The sequence below is a fragment of the Notamacropus eugenii genome, chromosome 1 (assembly GCF_028372415.1).
Source record: "Notamacropus eugenii isolate mMacEug1 chromosome 1, mMacEug1.pri_v2, whole genome shotgun sequence".
In the NCBI taxonomy this organism is placed as follows: domain Eukaryota; kingdom Metazoa; phylum Chordata; class Mammalia; order Diprotodontia; family Macropodidae; genus Notamacropus; species Notamacropus eugenii.
This window is the reverse complement of record NC_092872.1, coordinates 725,537,021-725,558,351: the sequence shown is the minus strand read 5'-3', so window position 1 is coordinate 725,558,351 and position 21,331 is coordinate 725,537,021. Positions and strand designations below refer to the sequence as shown.

At 42.7% G+C, this 21,331-nt stretch overlaps 1 protein-coding gene across 3 annotated transcripts in view; it reads left to right on the top strand.

The window, feature by feature from the left end:
- The window catches only part of KDM3A (lysine demethylase 3A), a 77,904-nt gene that overhangs the window by 49,611 nt on the left and 6,962 nt on the right, over window positions 1–21,331 (top strand). For all 3 annotated transcript variants that reach the window (XM_072636933.1, XM_072636931.1, XM_072636932.1), the window contains 11 exons: window positions 1,819–1,971; window positions 2,131–2,226; window positions 2,521–2,648; window positions 4,843–5,038; window positions 6,262–6,434; window positions 7,305–7,541; window positions 8,793–8,964; window positions 10,678–10,765; window positions 12,138–12,268; window positions 20,123–20,242; window positions 20,347–20,486. In XM_072636933.1, the coding sequence (XP_072493034.1) occupies window positions 1,819–1,971; window positions 2,131–2,226; window positions 2,521–2,648; window positions 4,843–5,038; window positions 6,262–6,434; window positions 7,305–7,541; window positions 8,793–8,964; window positions 10,678–10,765; window positions 12,138–12,268; window positions 20,123–20,242; window positions 20,347–20,486 (1,634 nt within the window). The remainder of the gene's footprint in view (window positions 1–1,818; window positions 1,972–2,130; window positions 2,227–2,520; window positions 2,649–4,842; window positions 5,039–6,261; window positions 6,435–7,304; window positions 7,542–8,792; window positions 8,965–10,677; window positions 10,766–12,137; window positions 12,269–20,122; window positions 20,243–20,346; window positions 20,487–21,331) is intronic.

Sequence of the window (21,331 nt, the reverse complement as noted above, 5' to 3'; positions counted from 1 at the left end):
TATTTTGTCGGTTCAGTGAGCCTTTATTAAGTGCCTACTATGTGCCACGCATAGTCCTAAGCACTGAGGATGCAAAGAAAGGCAGAAGCAGGCCTTGCTCTCAAGTCGTCCCAGTCTGATGAATGAAACAACATGCAGACGGGACACACATCCAAGGTGAATCGGAAAGCATCTTAGAGTTAAGGATGAAACTATAGGGAATGTTAGAACTTCAAAGAACAATGATTGTGTCCTGAAATCACTGACTCTTAATTGAGCTTTTTTTAGCACGTTGCTTGTTTACTCTCCTTTTCCATTTTTTCTTAAATCCTCGATGTGCCCGCTGTGCCATAAAATGTTCTTATTGATGTTAATCTTTTGATAAATGTGGAAACCTGCTTTATGTCAGGCAGTTACATTATTTGTCTGAATGAATATTTCTAGATGTCCTTTATCTTCCTGTATTCTTTAGTCTTTAGTAACTGGAAATTTAAAGAAAATCTAAAATAAGGCCAGTACAGTGTGTGTTACCATGCACTAGTGTGGCTGCCTGGCTGCTTCCTGAGAACCCTGAAAGTGAAAAGGAAGGGGAGACTAGGGTGGAGGAGTCAGCCTCAGATAGAAACAGCTCCCTGTACACTGACTTAGAAAACCACAGATGAACACTCTGTGTTGTCTTCTATTTTTGTTTATTCTGTTAAACATTTTCCAGTGACATTTGAGTCTGCTTTAGGTCCCAGGGGAAGAGCTCAAAATCACTTACTTGTCGGGATTGAACTGAGATGAAGGATATCCGTGTTTCCTCTAGCTGGCCCTTGCCTTGGGTTTCTAGTAGGGGTTCAGATTAGTTGCAAGATTTTGGAAGATAACCCTGCTCTTATTTGCTGAGTCATTGTCTATAGCATTGATGATTAGATCCCTGAACCTCAATTTAAAACATGTGCACACACATGCACACATGACCTGCTCAGTTAGTGTCACAGAGTTGCAGTCCTGAATTTCAGCAAGCCTTGACCAGTCAACATGCTAGGTACTTGATTGATTGGAGGCTTGGACTGAATAGATGATAAGGGAAAGTAATGCTTGCTCTCAGTACATTGGACTTGCAGTCAGGAATGACCTGGGTTCAGATCCTACCTCAAACAATTAAGACTATGTGACCTTAAGCTAGTCTCTTGACCTCTCTGTGCCTTAGTTTATGAGAAAGTTAGACTTGATGAACTTTTTAGGATTTCTTCTAACTCTGAATCTGGGTGTTGATTATCTCATGTATAACAATATGAAGAAAACTGGATTATGATAAAAGAATTGATCTTAGGTGATGGGTGAGGGTCACTCACATTATTAATATTCTGTGATGGACATAAAAATTTGGTTCTAGTTCTGACTCACTGCATTTGAGCAAGGCACTTTTCCACATCTGTTATTCATTCATTCATTCATTGGCTTGTTTTAGGGGAATTTGGAAATTCCCTGAGTTTTTCCATGAACAAAAGAAAACTGAGACCTAATTAAAAGATAGGGTGTCCCTTTCCCGTCTGCCATAGATCCTTTTCCTTCTTTTAATCTTAATTCTAATACCTATTCTCAATTTGAGAGGTTCAAAGGGAGGACTGCAAGGCATCATTTTGAATTTTGATAAACTCATCAGCCTAAAGTAGTATTAGAAAAGCCTTAAAAATGTTTTGGTTTAACCTAAATGAGAACATTAGTATTGCTGTTGACAGTTTACACATGTTCTGAGAAGTCAGTGTCCGTTTTGGAAAACGTAAAGACCAAACACTAGCCCCGTCCCAGCCTCTGAACCTAAGGAAGGCGTGCTTTTTTTCCCCTTGTCAGGACAAGTTGCTTGGAAGCGTGCTGTTCGAGGCGTTCGGGAAATGTGTGATGTGTGTGACACTACAATCTTTAACTTGCATTGGGTATGCCCTCGCTGTGGGTTTGGGGTGTGTGTGGACTGCTTCAGGATGAAGAAAAAAAATGTTCAGCAAGGTAAGGAAGAGCTTGTTTTTTTTCCATTTCCCCTTTCAAACTTGATCGAGTCTCATAGTTTTTCATTTTCTGAGAACCTTCACTGTTATTTGAGGAGAGGTTTTGAGATGGTGGTGCACAATTGCAGTCATATGCCTTATCAGACTTGATCACCTGCAGGTGGCACATACAAGACATTCTCCTGGCTGAAGTGTGTAAAGAGTCAAAGCCATGAACCAGAAAACCTCCTGCCCACGCAGATCATCCCTGGGAAAGGTACCAAGTGCATTCCTTCCCTGTGGTGGGCAGTGACTGACTGGGGTGGGTTGGGTTTGTTTGGCTCCAGTAGCACAAGTGAGTTAGTCATGTCTGAAATGATTGGGTTCTAGGTTAGACATATTTTAGCACATCTTAACAGTGATGTGTGGATGTGTGTGTGGGTGTATGTAACATAACTGAACCTATAGGAAAGATGCATTCCACAAGATTAAGATAGAAATGCCAGCTTCTGTTTGCAGTGGCACCCTCTCTGATCTCATTACTTATCGTCTTGTCTGACTTTCTATGTAGCTCTGTATGATGTGGGAGATATTGTTCACTCTGTAAGAGCAAAGTGGGGAATAAAGGCAAACTGTCCTTGTTCGAATCGGCAAATCAAGCTCCTCTCAAAGCCAGCCCCGAAGGAGGACACAAGACAGGTATGGCTGCTGTTCCAGCCTCCCCTCTGCCTTCTTGTTTTGCTGCCAGATGTGTTCTGAAAGGAACTCAGGCAAAGAAGGGTCATAATGTTTTCATGTAAAAAAGTTGTTACACACACAGGGCCCAGGAGGAAAGCAGAGCTTTCCAAGCCAGAAAATTAGTTGTCTAAATGTAGTGACTTGCTTTGGAGATAAGTCATTCTCTTTGAAGTAATAATGTAAGCCAGTAGTGTGTAAATAAATGAATGAAAAGACATTTATTAAACTTTTGCTGAGTACTGTGTTAAACGCCTGGCATATCACAAAGCACAATGTCTTCTGCCATAAGGGAGCACATGATCTAGGAAAGGTCAGCTGCATGGGAGCTAGAGAGAACTGGACTGGACTCGGTGATCACCAGAAGGGTCCTTTGGGTGTATCACTTGGTAACATGACAGTCCTGGAGTACTCTTGGGCATAGAGAAGGACAGATGCCAGTGCCTGGAGGGTGACCAACCTCTTCTAGGCCCTATTGAGCCCTCAGGAAGTCTAGGTGGGTTCTGGACCCTGAAGGAAGAGGACATTTCCCCCCCAACCCCTGCACCCAGTGGCTCTTCCCACTGACTGCTTTTTGTCCAGAATGAGTTCTGGGACAGATGGGGGAAAGGGGAAGGATAAGGAGTGTCCCTGGGTGTGGGTTTTCCCACCGTTTGGCTGTCTGCTATTCCAAGTTGATATCAACTACTTGTCAGTTTCTCTGCGTGCTCCAGTGTGGGTTGGGGTCTTGGGCTTCACCCCAAAACAGTCCCTAATGATTGATTGTGATTTGGGAGGCAGGTTCTACTGGTATTTTGCACAGAGTAGGTGTTGAATGAATAAATGAACACTGTCGAGATATCTGTGCTCACCTCTGTGTTGTTGAACTTTTTTATGGATGGCATGCTCGTTAAATTTTCAGACAACACTAACACACATTTTAGCCAGAGTCAGGTCAGAAAAGACTCGACAGACCAGAACGTAGGGCCAAATTGAGTAAGATGAAAGCCAATACGAGTAAATGTAACGCCTTAGTCTCCAAAAATCAACTTCACCTTGTGAGTGGGCCACGTGTGGCTTAAAAGCAGGCTCTCTCCAAGAGCTGGTGCCTTAGAACCTTCATGGAAGCAAAAATAAGGTGCTGGAGGGAGGGAGGGATGGCATCTTCTGTTGAGCGGCAGTTTAGTGTCTGTGCGTAGGAATGTGATTGTTGTGCTGTACTCTGCTGTAGTGAGATATCAGGAAAATTATGGTGAGTTGTAGGTCCTATATTTTGGGAAGGACAGACCCTGACAGAACCAGAAGAGTGTCCAGAGAAGGTGTTATTAATAAAGTCCATCACTTATGTAGCACTTAAACATTTGAAAGGTGCCTTTAAAGCAGGTGCCGCAGCTGTGAAGACAGGAGTCCAGGGAAGGTGCCTCTTGTTCATAGTTTCCCAGCTGTATTAAGTGTTAGAGATGTTGTATGAACCCAAGGCTTCTACGTGGGAGGTACCTGCATAGGGCAGGGTTAGGAGGAATGGGTGGGAATTGCTGGCGTAGATTTAGGTTTGCTGTGAAGGAGAGATTGATGACGTTGCAAACCGTGGTAAAGGGCAGTGGCTCTCTCGACAGATCATGGCGTGTTTCTTCTCCCTAAAAACTCTTACAGCAAAGGTTGGGGTATCGTTGTTTGGAGATGAGGTTCTGAGGTTCATTCCAGGTCTATCATTCTGAGTCTCACCATCCCTTTCCACGGTCCTTAGTTTTTCCTCACTCACCTAACTTCATTTTGTCTCAAATTGCCGTGGTATAGGTAGGCTCCAATTTTACAGACTGAACTAAACATTTGCCTGTATGTCAGCTGTTTGCTGTAAAAACAGGGCTTTAAAATATGAATAGTGGAGAGTGGAGGTGGGCAAGCTTTTTTAAGGAGAGTGGAATTTATAGCATTATTTGATTAAATTAAAGATTTGGTTTCAAGTCCTGTTTTTCCCCCTGTATTGATTTTTCTTGGAAGCTGAAATTAATTCCTCACTACTTTTTGCTTATGATGTTCATACTATATAGGTTTGCTCACTTTTCTTGCATTAACCAGCACTATAGGATTGCTTGTTGGATTAGTTTGAGGAGATGGGGAGAAGAAAAACCTTGTTTTAAAATTTACTTTCAAATATTTTTTGCTTTTTTCTTAACAGAATTCTTTAGCTGGGGAAAAGCTTAATCTAGGAACAGCCCTCCAGCGCAATAACTGTGTGTTAGACCCAGCAAATGGGAGCTGTGACCCCACCACAAAGCCAAGCTGCGGCACCAAGCCTCTCTGTCCAGTCAGTTCTTCTCCATTAAACTGGCTAGCTGACCTAACCAGCGGAAATGTTAACAAAGAAAATAAGGGTGAGTAGAATCCTCTCATCTAGGACTTAGAAAACACTTTAGAGCTGATTACGCTTCAGCATCCTTATTTTGCTGGTGAATTTTGAAGTCCAGAGAGATCAAGTGCTTTGCCCGAGGATCCTCTTGCCTTTGTTTCATGCTGTTGAATGTGTCCGTGGACAATTCGGGCTGTTTTTGCCATGCACCTGAAAATCCCTGTTGAAGGCAGAAATAGACTTGTTGCAAGAGAAATCATTATTTTGTATGGAACGGAGCACAGACTGATCATCTTTATTGTGGTGGAGGGCCAAGGGGAAAACTGCTGTGGTGGTGAAGTTGGCTGCTGGCCCAACACATTTTCTCCCTTTCTTTCCAACTTTACTGATGCAAATCTCACTGAATGTAATTAGCATTGTGTTAGTCTGAATGGTTGTCCTAAAATCTGTGGGATGATCCTTGGTATGTTTTTAAAATTTGGTTTAAATTCTTGAACTTTTACTTTACTAACCTGAAGTAAAATAGTTGAGGTTATTTTACTTTGCCCTAGTATCTCTTTCCCTCTGCATTTAAAACATTAATTTAATATGTTATAGTTAACTTTGTTCCCCAACAGTCCTCCTTTGTTTAATCTGGAATAACCCCAGCCCTTCAACCCTAGAAGCTATTCTCTGAGGGGCCTTAAAGTGTTGCAGCTCTGATTGGGGAGTGCAGGTGCAGCTGCTGCTCAGCAGCTACATAATAGACGTTGGACTTTAACTCACTGTGGAGAGTGAAAAGTAAAATCCCCAGGCACCATGATAAGGGGATTGGGCATGGAGTGAGAACCTCACTCTCCTCCTTAGCTCTTCCCCTTCCTTCTTAACCCTATAAAACAGAAAAATCATGAGGAATTGGACTATGAATTCATAGTGCCTGTCCATTGTCTGAGAGGTATGGGAGAAATTATCTTTTGAGGAAGAAAAAAAATACTAAGGTGTATTACCAGTTTGAGAATCACAGAACTCTTTAAATTCTGCCATTTTGGTTTTTCCTGTGCGTTTTGAGACAGAGAACTTAAATAGTGTGTGGGAGGATTTTTGGTTCTTAAAATGTATTTGTTTTGGGCAAGGTTTTTATTTTGAGTACATTCTTCACACTTTTTATTTCAGTCTCTTAAAGCTTTACATTACAAAGTCTATTATTAGGAGATTGGTATACTTTTTTATAGTTTACTCTCTAATTTAGGTTTTTCTCTTTGTTTTTAGAGAAACCACTCACAATGCCAACTTTAAAAAGTGAAAACAAATCTCTCCAGTCTTTGCCCACCTTGACTAAACTTCCTACTGTTCTGCACACCTTTAACAGCACAATATTAACACCTGTAAGCAACAACAGTTCTGGTTTTCTTAGGAATCTGCTGAACTCTTCTGGAGGGAAGGTATGCCTAAATTTTAGTCAGTGGGAAGAAGTAACGGAAATTACAGAGCATGTAACAGTGGTCATTGGCTGATTTTTAAAGCTTCTTAGGTCCTGAGCAGTGCAGATAATCCTATGAAGTGGTCCCATCAGTTGAATTACGTTTCCATTGGACTAGAACTAGTTATGACGTTTTACATCGTAATCTCAAATAGTGTGGATTTTAGTACATGCAGCTACTTCCTGAGATTTTGTTGTTCATACTAGCTGTATACCTTTGAGAGTGCAACTGGGGATACTTAAGGATGGGGAGAGTGATGGATGGTAGGCCTTTTCAGATGAGTCTGTAGTTATCCCTTCCACATTGCCCTCATTTGGGAAATCTACATTAATTTTTTTGGCCCTCCCTTGGGTCTATAGAAAAGAAGTCTTCCAGCTTCACAGATTTTCATCTCTGTTTTCCTGATTTATACAATACTAAGCATATATTTTATGCATTTCTTGAGTTTCTAAACTTTATCTGTGATATCTGCTGGCTTTTGTGTGTTGTCTGTAGCTTACACGAAACTCCCCTAAAATTCCCATTTAATTTTACATATCTACATATGTAACATATCAACCCACAACATATCAAAACTGCTGTGGGGAAAGTTGCGAAGTGGAAGAGATAACTGTAGCTTTCTGGCCAATGGCATCAGAGTGAGATATATCTCCTCCTGTGATAGCTTTTCCCTTTCTGTGGTCTTTATCACCCTTTCCTAACCTTGACCTCTAGCTTTTGGTCTTAATGTCCATGTTGGACAGTGTGCACTTGACTTACAATACACTAAGCTTTTTTGGTGGCAGAGGGCTACATCTTTTTAATACCTTTTTTTTCTTCCTGTAAGTTTAGACTGAAAATGGCCTCAAGAACACACCAAAAATTTTGGATGACATCTTCGCTTCATTGGTTCAAAATAAGACTTCATGTGACATCCCTAAGAAACCTCAGGGATTGGTTATCAAGCCCAGCATTTTGGGATTTGATACTCCTCACTACTGGTTGTGTGACAACCGCTTGCTGTGTCTGCAGGATCCTAACCATAAGAATAACTGGAATGTCTTCAGGGAGTGTTGGAAGCAGGGACAGGTAGGCCGGCCTTCACCCTTCCCCTTTTCATTTCTTTTGTTTGACTGAATCCTCTTCCTTGAGCCATCCCTTAATAGCCCTATTTCTTTTAATAGGAGATCTTTGGTACCATTATTTTTACACTTGGCTATACGAAATACATATAATTGATGAGCTTTTGTTTTTCTTTTTGTGTTAAGTGGTAGGATTTAGACTTGCAAGTGAACACTGTTCCCTTTAGACTAATAACTTTGGGCGGTTTTATACTTAATACAACAGGATCACTTCACCAGTGTACAAATCATTCTTGGAATATCTTTCTTAAGAATTTCCTTTTCTTGATAGCCTTTGGTTGGCACTTTAGAATATCATTAGTGATGACAAATCTTTTGTTCTAAAGCACAAATTTACTTTTAATAAACAGTCAGAAGTCTTACTGAGGCTAAGTGTTTAGTTGACCAACTCTGCAACACCCTTTTGAAGGGGTCCTGAGTGAGTGGGAAGTAAAATGGAACATGACTTTATGCCTCATTGGCTGACTTTTAAGGAATGTATGCAAAGGCAGCCCTCTTTGACTATCCGGATAACACTCATTTAAAATAGAAATTTTTCAATGCTCAAAAAAGTAAGTTTGAAGACAAAAAACCCCATTATTTACATAGGGTTTACACAGTTGTTCATGGACATCTCTCAGTATCTTCTTCCCTATACCCCAGTAGGCTCCCAATGAAGATTTATTGAAATAAATGGGTAAAACGGTTTCTACTAAATTGAACTTCTTGAAGTTTTTTTTTTCCTATTGATTTATAGAAAGCTAAACACACTAAGATTATTTTGATGGAACTTACTTTTGAATTTGTTTATGGTCAGAGTTGTAAATACCAAATTAATTATACATAATAACTGAAGAGAAAGCCTTAGTAAACATTGGATTTTGGTAGTCTTCTTATAGCAAAATTTCTTTTGTGCTGAATAAAGGTTTAGTTTTTTGAATAGGGTTGTGTCATAAAAGTAGCTTTCTCACAATTACTCGAAAGCAAATTTCATTGTGATTAACTTTTACTTCCTTTGCTCACGACTGGTATTCTTGAGAAGATAGCAGTGAACATATGAAATGAATAGGATACCCAATATTTTGGTATGAGTATCTCCAGCAGACATGCCAGTTTAGTGATTCCCATGGATAACAGAGCTCACAGGAGAGATTACTCTGGTAGAGAAAAATGTTTTGAAGAGAAGATTATTGAACACTCCTTTCTTTTCTCCTTCCAGCCTGTAATGGTGTCTGGAGTACATCACAGACTGAATGCGGAGCTGTGGAAACCTGACTCCTTCAGGAGGGAGTTTGGAGAGCAGGAAGTAGATCTAGTCAATTGCAGAACTAATGAGATCATCACGGGAGCCACCGTAGGAGATTTCTGGGATGGATTTGAAGATATCCCAAGTGGGTACCACAGGGTCCAGATATTAAGGAAGATGATGATGATGATGTGCTGGGTATTCGGTGCCCACAAGGCTGTCTTGGCCTGAAGGGAAATTGAGTCATACAAAAAGCAGCTGCCTTTGTGACCTTATATCGGGTGTGTTGTTATTGTCAAGTTTCAGTTTAGGGCACGTAGCTGCTCTCCTGCTGTGTAAAGAGGAATTTTCAATACAACTGATGAATTTTTAAAAATAAAAATGATTTCTTTGTATTAGATTCTGCATTGATAGTACTTAATTGATGTCAAGAAGAAATACAGATCTAAATGAGCAATACCATCCCATTCAGTTAAATACAACACGTTTCAGTTATAAGTTAGACACTTAGTAACTTAAAGCAGGAAATTTGGAGGAGGAGCTGCATAATTCTTCCAGTTGTTAAAAGTAAGCAATTAAAAGATAATAGACTATTAAAGGAAAAGTTCTTTATAAAACTGATACGGAGTCAGAAGGTAACGTATTGCTATGCTTTTGTGAAAAACCCCAGCAGAATATAAGCTCCCTGAGGATAAGGGAATGTTTTAGGGGCTTTCCCCCCCTTATACCCTTTGTGTGTGAGCATATGCCTTGGTACATAGTAAGCAGTTAATAAATACTTGTTGATTTGGATTATCTTGTGCCAGAAAGGGTTGATTCACACTCTAATCAAGAAAAATAAAGTGAAATAAAATTATAACAAAGATAGGACTGTGAAAATTTATATCAGTCAATTAATAAACATTTATTAAATGCATCTGCCCTGCAAATGAAACAGAAGAAAGTGACAGCTTTGTTTATTAAGGGTCATTTGACCTGTCTACAGAAGCCATTTTCATTTCGGAGATGAAGCTATTATAAAATATAAGTGGATAAGGACCTCATTTTCCACAGACAAAAATGAAACACTTGGCTTCATTCCATTTGAACAAGTATAGTTGTTTAAAATTGACTAGTTTTGTGATAGTTCTTGAACCAAGAATTTGAAGCTGCAAATTAATTATGGCATGGCAAAGGCCGAATCAAGAGTCCTCTGATTTATGACACGGTGACACAGACTTTCTTCCTGTTGATGACATTTATTCGTGTGAAATGGAGCTAAAAAAGAATCCTGAATAGTAATATCAGTGGTAGAGGTAGCATGCCGTAGTAGTGCTGGGGGACCCTGGACTAGTCACTGGGAACCAGACTAGCTATTCCTTCTGACATTACCTGATCAAAGCGAGGGCCTTTTTTTCTGCTAATCTCAGGTGACCAGAGCCCTGACTTCCTGTTTCATTGCACCAAGAAGAGCTAATGTCCTGGTGATTCTATAGTACCAAGTGGGGCTTGGTTTCAAGGAACATCAGAATGAAGAACAGATGGGATCTGAATAGGAGAATCTGTTTTAATACAACTTCTTTAATTGCTCAAAGTAGCAGGTGAAATAAAAATGTGAAATAATTAGTAGTTTTTTCGAGAAAATTTTGAAGATAAAAACATTCTTAAGACAGTTTATAAGAGGTCATATGCCAGGCTGTCACATTAAAGTGTTAAGAAGGAAGAGCAGGGATTGGACAAAATCAACTTTTAAAAATTGTGTTTCTTCGAGTGTTTGATAGTCAGAGGAGGTAATTGTGTGAATAAGCTTGGTGTTCATGAAATTCTAGAAGGTTAAAGAATACAGCAACAGCCGATTACTGCTTTTATTTCCTTTAAGGTCGCCTGAAAAATGATGATGAACCAATGGTGCTGAAACTGAAGGACTGGCCTCCAGGAGAAGATTTCAGGGATATGATGCCTTCTCGGTATGATTAGGGCAGCAGTTCTGTCAGTGTGTTTGGAGGATGGGGGAGACACAGGAGTCTCTGCTGAAAGTGTCAGCTTCACAAGCATTCTTAAATAAGCACCTGCTACGTGCCAGGCACTAAACAGAAGTGCTGAGGCAACAGACAAACACTGACCCTCCCCTCAAGGAGCTTACAAATCCAATGCAGGAGACAACATACAAACAATACTATACAGGATAAAATGGAGATCATCTCAGAAGGAAGGCACTAGCAATAAGGGGAAACAGGAAGGGCTTCTTGCAAATGATGGGGTTTTAACTGAGACTTGAAGGAAGCAAGAAGGTGGAGACAAAGGAAAGAATGCTAGGCATGGCAAGGGGAACAAACAGTGAAAATGCAAAGTGGAATGGGAGTGTGTTGTGTGAGCAACAGCAGGGAGAAGCCAGCTCACTGGATAGGAAGGTGGGATGGTAGGGTCGAAGGAAAAGTTTATGGGGAGACTGGTCATCTTTGGAGGCCTTGGGAAAGAGCTAGCAGAGGGGAAGAGGATATAGATTAGAGTGGGTGCTCGATCTGAGGTTTCAGTCTGCTGGAGAAACCAAGAAAGGAATGAATGAGACCAAGGGCACCACATCATCAGAGACCAGGGGAGAGAGTGCTGGCTGATGTCAGTGGGGTTTAAGATGGAGGAGATTAGGGAGAAGGGAGGGAAGGTCACATTAAATGGCCTCACTTTTATAAGTGAGGTAGAGAAGCATTTCACAAGGACCAGAGAATGCATGCCCTGTGGCATGACATGGCTGACTCCAGCTTCCCGACTAGAGAGAGCCTAGGAGAGTGAGCAGGACATGGCCTGGGGTGGGGGTGGGGGGCCCATCCTGAGGGGAAGGGGGACTGCAAGTGTTGGGTGAGAGATTAAGGATGAGGTGTAGTGAGAGATGGAATTGGTTGAAGGTCACAACTTATAATTTGGAAGATGAAACACTTCTAGCTAATAGAGAGATCCTGTGGAGAGTGACAGAAAAGATCCTGGCATGTAAGAAAAGCAAGCAGTTGGGAGGTTAGAGATAAGTTTGAGGAAGTGTCTGAATATTAATATCCTATAGTGGAAAGGCAGGTGCTGGGAAGGAGAGGAAGAATAGGAATGACTGCTACGTCTCCTTCAGAAAGAAAGAAGGAAAAAGCTCCTCACAACTAACATGAGAAAGAAAGAAAGAAAATCCCATTGTCCAGGCCCCTTCTTTGCTAGCTATTTGTTGGCATTCTCCCTTCTAGTCAGTTGAATCAAATGTGTAAGACAGAATCCCCCAACTTTCATAGGAAATACTTTTGTTAATTTTACAAGAAAATCAGTGTCTCAGTTCAGAAATTCACAGTTGTCTGACACTAGGTTTGAAGATTTGATGACAAACATCCCCCTGCCAGAGTATACCAGGAGAGATGGCAAACTGAATTTGGCCTCCAGACTGCCAAATTATTTTGTTCGTCCAGATCTGGGTCCCAAGATGTATAATGCTTATGGTGAGTAACAATCTGCTGCTTTTTCCATCACATTAACCAAGGTTTAATAATGTAGATTTTAAGTTAATAACAGCGACTTTAAAAGGACAATTGATGATGCCTCTAAGTGGTTTTTTTAATTGCATTGTTCAGAATAGGGTCACATGACCCCGCTGCTCTTTGCAGAGTAAAGGTAATTGTTTTTACAAATTAAACCACGCTCAGGTTTTTTAATCTTTTATTATCTTAGCCAGAAACAATCAAACCAAAAAACCCATAAATTACACTTAAAAGAATTCTATTAATTTAATGGCAGTTCTTTGCTAAGTACTAGTAAATAGTAAATATTTCATGAAAAAAAGACTTCCCTTTCTACAGATTAAATATGTTCTTCTTGAATTGATCAACTGAAAACAAAGGATCTTATGTATTGAAAATGAGTTTTTAGGATAATGTTACTCAGCTTCCCTTCAATGAAAATTGCTTTCCTAACATCCAACGTATTTTTTCAGCTAAGGAGAGCAGTTAGGGTCATTAATGGGCAGGCAGGGTTTGTGATTGGCTTGTTTTGTACAGAAGAACCCCTGTGCAAGGCTACCACTTTGGAAAAAACTCCCAGTGGAAAGTACTCCCAAACACCCCCCAGTTTGGGGCACTAGGGACCAGGCAGGCCTGGGAGGGGCTGCTTGTTCTGGCTTTCCCTCAGTCTAGGTTCTGCTCCCTTGGAGGAGGTAAAGCTGAGGTCCCTGAGGGGATGCTGTAAAGTTCTTCATGGCTGTAGTACTGTAAGAAGGCCCCTTGAGCTCATGAACACTTACATTTTCTTTCTTTTGTGCCCTCAGGCCATATGCCCTGTATAGCAGGGACTTGGGTTGGATTTAGGGGCAAATTTGAATTGGATGGAGGACCAGCAGGCCTCACATCTGCCTTTGTGCTCTGCTGACCACCTCCTCCCCTGCCCAGGATCTCCTGATGTCATCTGTAACCCCTGGGCATTGCCATGTGCCCCAACTCTGCATCCTTAGGACTTTCCAGGCTTTCTGGTCATCTGACAACCGAACTTTTCTTTGTAGTCTCTTCTAGTTTGAACGTGAGCTCCTTGAGAGTGGGAACTAGCTGCCTGTCCTTTTTTCTGTTTGTGTGCCCAGCACATAGAATAAGCCTTTAATGAATGCTTTTTTATTCATTGTCCTGTGACATCAAATTATTGACGTTTGGGATCTGGACATTTAATCAGTTTGGGTCCACCCAATATTTCTCTAGCTTTTCTACAACAAAGGCCTCCTTAATATCAAAAGATTATAGCGATAAGAGCTGGAAGGGATATAAAGGCCAGCTCATCTAACCTTGTCCTGTAATAGTAAAAGAAACTGAGTCGGGGCACTTTAGCTATGGTGATCCAGACATTAATTGCCAAAGGCGCAGGAAGAGCCCAAATGTTCTTGCAATGCCCTCACCACCATAGTACACTTTCCTCAATGTTTTGTCAAGGTATTGGTCTTGACTACCTGTCAAAAACCAAAATGCGTTTCGCTGAGCTGCACATGGATGTTCCTTCCTGGCAGATGACACAGCAGCCACATGAGAATGTAGCACCTGCTCTTCACTCTCTTGTCCAGCATCCTCCCATCTTCTAGGCAGTATCCTGAATTCCAGTTACTTCACTATAGCTTTGAAAAAAGCAAAACACTCTGTTCGTCCTTTGCTTTCTCTATCAGCTTCAGGGCATTGTGAGTTCTAGCATTCCTAAGAAAATCCAGAGCTTGTAGAGGCTGCAAGTAAAAAAGATATTTTGTGGGAAAGGAGAGAGTTCACTAGGTCAGAATTTCCCTGCACTCATGGGAGAAGGGACCAGACAGATTTTCGTACATAGATCAATCAACCAACATTAAGTGCTTACTATATAGATTATTATTACTTACTCTATAGATTTTCTTCTGTTATCTACACTTCCTGTCCCCACAATACCTGGTGAAACTACTCCGAAAGTAAAAATGTACTCAAATGTAACTGTATATGGTCACTATTCAATGATTTATTAATACAGAATTTGGTTTGCTCATGAACTTAATCATTAATGTCCAGCTGTTCAGGGAATACCCCTCAGTTTTAACAATTCAAATTCAGTGTCTATAAGAAGTTGTCATACTTCTGTTACTACAAACAGCGTTTATTAGATCAACAACTGATCAGTCCTTTAAAAACTCCACCTACTGGGAAACTAAGGAGCCAGATTTTGTAAACTCCTGTAAGATAGACAGCTACGGCTTGTGTGATCAGAGGGTATCGCCCTCTGCTGGTTGGGAGCTGGGAGACACATCCAGGCCCAGTGGGGCTCAGAAAGAAGGCCGCAGGGCAAAGTGAGAGAGTCCAGTCTTGTTCCTGTCCTTGTCTGATGCCCACACACATCCTGAGGGTGAGGATGTGTAAGAGCAGAGGCAGGACCATCGGCCGTCCTGGGTCACAACTGAATTGAGAAGTGTACAGTGTAGAGCCTGCAGTTCCCTCCCAAAAGCATTATTTCTTTGTGTCCTCTTCTTCTCAAGTACACCCCTTTCCATCTCTCTTTTCCTCCTTTGTCCTATTTCATAATTTCCCAGGTTTGTCTTGGTTGCAAAAGAAGCCTGTGAAGGGCAGTGGGCAGAACCAACGTTTGTGCCATTTACAGATAAGGAAATGGTGTCAGAAGGTCCATGGGGGTCACACAGGGAGACAGTGCATAGTTAGGATTTGAACCCAAATTTCTGATCTCCTCTCACTGATGATTTTTCACATGACTTTTCACTACCTACCAATAGTAGAAAACAAATGTTGTTTCCTTTGAATTTGTTGAATGAATCTTGAAAGGCCAAGTGAGTTGAAAATTGTTAGAAATTTCTAGAAGAATACAACTTGTGTGTGACTGAGTAGCTTTCAGGAGAATCAGGCTTGCCAGCTGCTCTTGTAAGGTAGGCACATCCCTAGAATCCAGCAGAGGGTGTAAACATTTCACTGTACTTGTAGCTGGCCCCAGGCTTAGAGCTGCTTGTTTTGGGAGTGACTTGGTGGGTCCCTGTCCACCCAGTGGAGTAAAACATCAGTTAACAAAGATGTTGAGGTTGTGGGAGGCTGGTTAATTTGATTTACTTTTTCCTAGGAAGTTTGAGTCCACACAGCTTGGTTGTGGTAGATGGCTTGTCCCCAGGGAGCTTCATTTTTACATGGACATAAGTATGGACAAGACAGACACGAGGTAGATAATATGTATACGCATATACACAGTACAAGGTAAAAGAGCTACCTAGGGAAGAAAGCACTAGGAGCTCAGATGAGGAAAGGCTTTCCGTAGAAGGTCCAGCTCAGGTACATTTTGAAGGAGACAAGCGATGGTGAGAGGTAGAGGGGAGGGGAATGCACTGGCAGTACAGGGACAGCCCATACACGCTGAGCATTGTTCAGCATGGGAGAAGGCTGAGATCACCCAAGGGACAGGAGTCAAAAAGTGAGCATTAGGAGAGGGAAGGGATATATATCTACCAAAGATCTCAGGAGGAAGAAAAGTAAATTAATAAACTAAGGAAGAGGGCAGAGGACCCTACGGATGTTGAGGAAAGCATGGACCTACAGTATGCTGTTACTAAATAGTTTAAAAGAGAAATAAGAATTGTGAGAAGAAATAATGGGCAGAATAAAACTTGGATCTGTGGTGGAAAACCTCGCCAAAGAAACGAATAGGAAAGTAACTGACCCTCACTTCTGTGTATTCCCACTTGGAAGAAAAGAAGCCAGAAGCAGTGAAATTCAAAGAAAGCTTGGAATTCAATATTATGATGGCTCAGGGAAGCATGAGGCAAGGTCCTTAGCCTAAAGCCTGAGAAAGAGGGTGGTATGGGAAGCTGGATGGAAGGGATGGTCTTTAGGAAGCAAAGAGGCCTTTTTTAGGCTCTGTGATATGTTAGCTCAGTCCTGTGATTTTCTCCAGCTGTATTGAGCAGCCCCCAAGTAGGAGTGGGAGAGGTAGGAGAGTTGGATGATTTCTTCTGCTAGAGTCTGCCAGGAATGATGCCTCTGGGCTTGGGTCCTCTGCAAGCCTTGATGGCAGAGCAGACGCAGCCTTGAACTGGTTTAGGAGCAAGGACGTAGACCCTGCCATGCTTCGGGACAGAGAGGTTGATGTCTGAGTGTCCTCAGGACGAGTGAGGTGTGTGGAAAGATGGCAGAATGCCAGGCTGTGATCTGATGAGGGATTTCCGTTTGATCACTGAGGGCAGAATCCTTGTGGGTAATGAGGACTGCTGCTCTGAATCCCTGCTGTTGGATGGAGGATCATGGGAAAGACAGAAAGAAGTAAGCACTTATTAAGCTCTTCCATGTCTCAAGGAGTATGCTGTGTGCTTTTACCAGATAGCCTGTTTGATCCCCACACCCACCTTGGGAGGTAGGCATTATTATGAACCCCCATTTTACCACTGAAGACCCTCCGTCAAAGAGAGGTGAAATGACAGCTGGGAAGTGTCTGAGCCTGGAATTGACCTCAGGCTGTCCCAGACTACAGGCCCCTATCTGAGGAGCTAGGAAGCCAAGGTTTTCCAGGAGATGTGAACATGATTGTAGCAGTCACTTAGTATGTTTTTTTTTTTTATTAATTTTTAACATTTATTTTCACACAATTTTGGGTTACAAATTTTCTCCCCTTTTATCCCCTCCCCCCCCTCAAACCCGAGCTTTCTAATTGCCCCTGTGACCTATCTGCTCTCTCCTCTATCCTCCCTCCCTGCCCTTGTCTCCGTCTTCTCTTTTGTCCTGTAGGACCAGATAGCTTTCTTGACCCCTTAACCTGTATTTCTTGTTACCCAGTGGTAAGAACATTACATTTGGTCCTAACACTTTGAGTTCCAACCTCCTTAGCTCCCTCTCCACCCCTTCCCCTTGAAAGACAGGCAGTTCAATATAGGCCATATCTGTTTAGTTTTGCAAATGATTTCCATACTAGTTGTGTTGTATAGGACTAATTATATTTCCCTCCATCCTATCCTGTCCCCCTTTACTTCTATTTTCTTATGGTCCTTTCCCTCCCCATGAGTGTCGACCTCGGATTGCATTCTCCTCCCCATGCCCTCCCCTCCATCCTCCCCCCCACCCTGCTTGTGCCCCTGTCCCCCACTCTCCTGTATTATGAGATAGGTTTTCCTATCAAAATGAGTGTGCATTTTATTCTTTCCTTTAGTGGAATGTGATGAGAGTAGACCTCATGTTTTTCTCTTGCCTCCCCTCTTTATCCCACCACTAATAAGTCTTTTGCTTGCCTCTTTTATGAGAGATAATTTGCCCCATATAACTTCTCCCTTTCTCCTCCCAATATTTCTCTCTCACTGCTTGATTTCATTTTTTTTTTAAGATATGATCCCATCCTCTTCAATTCACTCTGTGCACTCTGTCTCTATGTATGTGTGTGTGTGTGCATGTGTGTGTGTGTGTACTCCCACCCAGTGCCCAGATACTGAAATGTTTCAAGAGTTATAAATATTGTCTTTCCATGTAGGAATGTAAACAGTTCAACTTTAGTGAGTCCCTTATGATTTCTCTTTGCTGTTCGCCTTTTCATGGTTCTCTTCTTTCTTGTGTTAGAAAGTCAAATTTTCTTTCCAGCTCTGGTCTTTTCATCAGGAAAATTTGAAAGTCTTCTATTTCATTGAAAGACCATTTTTTCTCCTGAAGTATTATACTCAGTTTTGCTGGGTAGGTGATTCTTGGCTTCAGTCCTAGTTCCTTTGACTTCTGGAATATCCTATTCCATTCCCTTCTATCCCTCAATGTAGAGGGTGCCAGATCTTGTGCTATCCTGATTGTATTTCCACAATACTTGAATTGTTTCTTTCTAGCTGCTTGCAATATTTTCTCTTTCACCTGGGAATTCTGGAATTTGGCCACAATGCTCCTAGGAGTTTCTCTTTTTGGATCTCTTTCATGCGGTGTTCTGCGGATTCCTTGAATATTTATTTTGCCTTCTGGTTCTAGAATCTCAGGGCAGTTTTCCTTGATAATTTCATGGAAGATGATGTCTAGGCTCTTCTTTTGATCATGGTTTTCAGGTATTCCCAGAATTTTTACATTGTCTCTCCTGATTCTATTTTCCAGGTCAGTTGTTTTTCCAATAAGATATTTCACATTATCTTCCATTTTTCGAATCTTCACACTATGTTCTGAGATATCTGTCTTTCTCAAAAAGTCCTTAGCGTCCATCCGTACCATTCCAGTTTTGAAAGATCTATTTTCTTCAGTGAGCTTTTGAATCTCCTTTTCCATTTGGTTAATTCTGCTTTTGAAAGCATTCTTCTCCTCATTGGCCCCTTGCACCTCCCTTGCCAGCTGAGTTAGGCTAGTTCTCAAGGTGCCAATTTCTTCAAGATTTTTTTGGTTCTCCTTTACAAGGGAGCTGATCTGCTTTTCATGCTTCTCCCTCATCCCTCTCATTTCCCTTCCCAGTCTTTCCTCCACCTCTCTAACTTGATTTTCAAAATTCATCTTGAGCTCTTCCATGGCCCGAGCCCATTGGGTGGGCTGGCACACAGAATCCTTGATTTCTGTGTCTTTGCCTAATGGTAAGCATTGTTCTTCCTCGTCAGAAAGGAAGGGAGGAGGTGTCTTTTCTCCGATAAAGTACCCTTCAATAGTTTTATTTCTTTTCCCTTTTCTTGGCATTTTCTCCAACCAGTGGCCTGACCTCTGAATGTTCTCCTCACACCCACCTCGTCTCCTGGTCCTCCCAGCCAGCGTTTGGGGACTGAGATTCAAATGCTGCTTCCCGCCTTAGGATTTTTGGCGGGGGCAGGGCTGCTATTCAGTGTGAGAATTAAGTTCAGGTGGTCAGGGGCAGGGGCGCCTCTCAGGCTCAATTCCCTCAGGAGGTTTATGCACAGACCTTCCACAATGGATCCAGGCTCCCGCCTGCTTGGGGAGCCCCTGTCCACAGCCGCCTCTCAGCCCCCACCTCCCGGGGGGGCCTGAGCCATGGGGGCACCCCACTCCCCTCTCAACCCGCCAAAGAGACTCTCTCACCCACCCCCGTCAGTCACCTGTTGGTGGGGGGGGCCCGTGCCACCGCTGAAGATCCCGCCTCCGGAGCCCTCTCAGATCTGTACCTCTCGGAGCCGCGGCCACCACAGGTCCAGGCTGGGCACCGCGTCTGCAGCGCGATGGACCTTTTGCGAGAGGTTTGCAGGTCCCTCTGTGGGTGGGGGGACCTGCGTGGCCGCTGGAGATCCCGTCCCCGTAGCCCTCTCGGATCTTTTCCTCTCGGTGTCGTGGCCGCAGCAGGGCTGCACTCTTCTCCCTGTCCCGGTGCCCAGTCCGCGGCGCGAAGGACTCCCCGCGAGAGGTTTGGCGGTCTCTCCAGAGCAGAAATCTCCCTCGCTCCAATACTCCGTGGTCTCTGGGTGCAGAATTCGCCCTGGCTTGGTCCCCTCTAGCCGTTCTGTGGTTTGTGTGTTCGGAGCTATGTGTATGTGCGTCTTTCTACTTCGCCATCTTGGCTCCGCCCCTCCACTTAGTATTTTAATGGGAGTTAGAGCGAAGAGGATGAACCAGTCCTGAATTCTTTGAGAAAATGTCGTGGGTGCCAAGGGAGAGCTTGGGCAGTAAATTTGAATGGCGCAAACCTCTAAAAAGGTGCAGTAAATTAAAGCATGGCAGTGAGAAAGGGGAGAGTGGCACATGTGACTCTGGAGGGCGAAAGGAGGAGCAGGAACTTGGGCTGAGGCTGTGCTGAGCCGGAACACAGGACGAGGAGAGCCTGGAGTGTGTTTCCAGAATGTGCCACCTCCACCTCAGAGCAGGGACCTAACTCCCAGTGTCCTCTTTTAAGTGTAGCAATTAAAAACAGTTTCTCTCATACAGGGTTAATCACACCAGAAGATAGGAAGTATGGAACAACCAACCTTCACTTAGATATATCTGATGCAGCTAATGTAATGGTCTACGTGGGCATCCCCACAGGGCAGCTTGACCAGGAAGATGGTAAGATAAGAGTTAGATGAACACGTGTGCTGAAGTTTTTCGGGGTTGGGGGGAGCACAGTGTTCCTTTTTACATCTGTTTTTCATCTCTTCCCCCTCCAACAGAAGTCCTTAAAACTATCCAAGATGGCGACTGTGATGAGCTCACAATAAAGCGGTTTATTGAAGGAAAAGAGAAACCAGGAGCTCTTTGGCATATTTTTGCTGCTAAAGACACAGAGAAGATCCGATCCTTCCTTAAAAAGGTATTCTTTAATTGTCATCATAAGCCTAAGGCCAGGTTTACCATGGTTTTAGAAAAGCTGTTTGGCTTTCTTCAAGTCCCTGGTAGAAACAGGCCCAACAGTCTCTGCTGCTGCAGTCACTGCATGATGCCTCGCATCCTGACCTAACTTTGGGAGTGGAGCAGGGGAGAAAGGATGGAGATGAAGCTAGCCTACAGAATGTGTCAAGAAAATGGACTGCTTTGCCAAGGCGGTTTTCTAAGATATGCTCTCAGTAAAGCTAGCTTCAGCTTAGGAAGCAAAAAATCTAAGAAGGATGAGTGATGTTGGTCAATATTTATCAAGTTACCATTTAGTTAAAATAATCATATGTTCTGGGGAAGGCACTGTTGGGTAGTGGGTAGAGAACTGGCTTTAGAACCAAGGAGTCCTGAGTTCAAGTTGTGCTCTCTCTGATCCTGAGCAGGTCTTTCTACCTCTCAGTGTTCTAGACAACTCTGAAGTCTCTGGTTGGAGAGAAAGGTTCAAGCTGTTGACTCACCTGGCAGGGGAGGTCCCTCCATCAATGAAATCACAGGTTTCATTCCTGTCCCCATCACTGTATCTTGTAGTCAAGAGTCCTCTTAGCCTTGGCCCACCAAGTTCCATAGAAACACCACTGATCAGGTCCATCGTGATCTCTCTGTTACCTCTGTGAGATTTCACTGAGTCAGTTTATTTGAAGCTGATGTTAGTAAGACATGATGGTAAAAAGTCCTCAGACCTGTGGAAAGGAGCCCACATGGTCGTGTTGTACTTCTGTTACACGGATTCCCTCTGGGTAGCAGGCCAGCTGGGAAGACTGGATAGTGAGTGGGTGTGAGCGA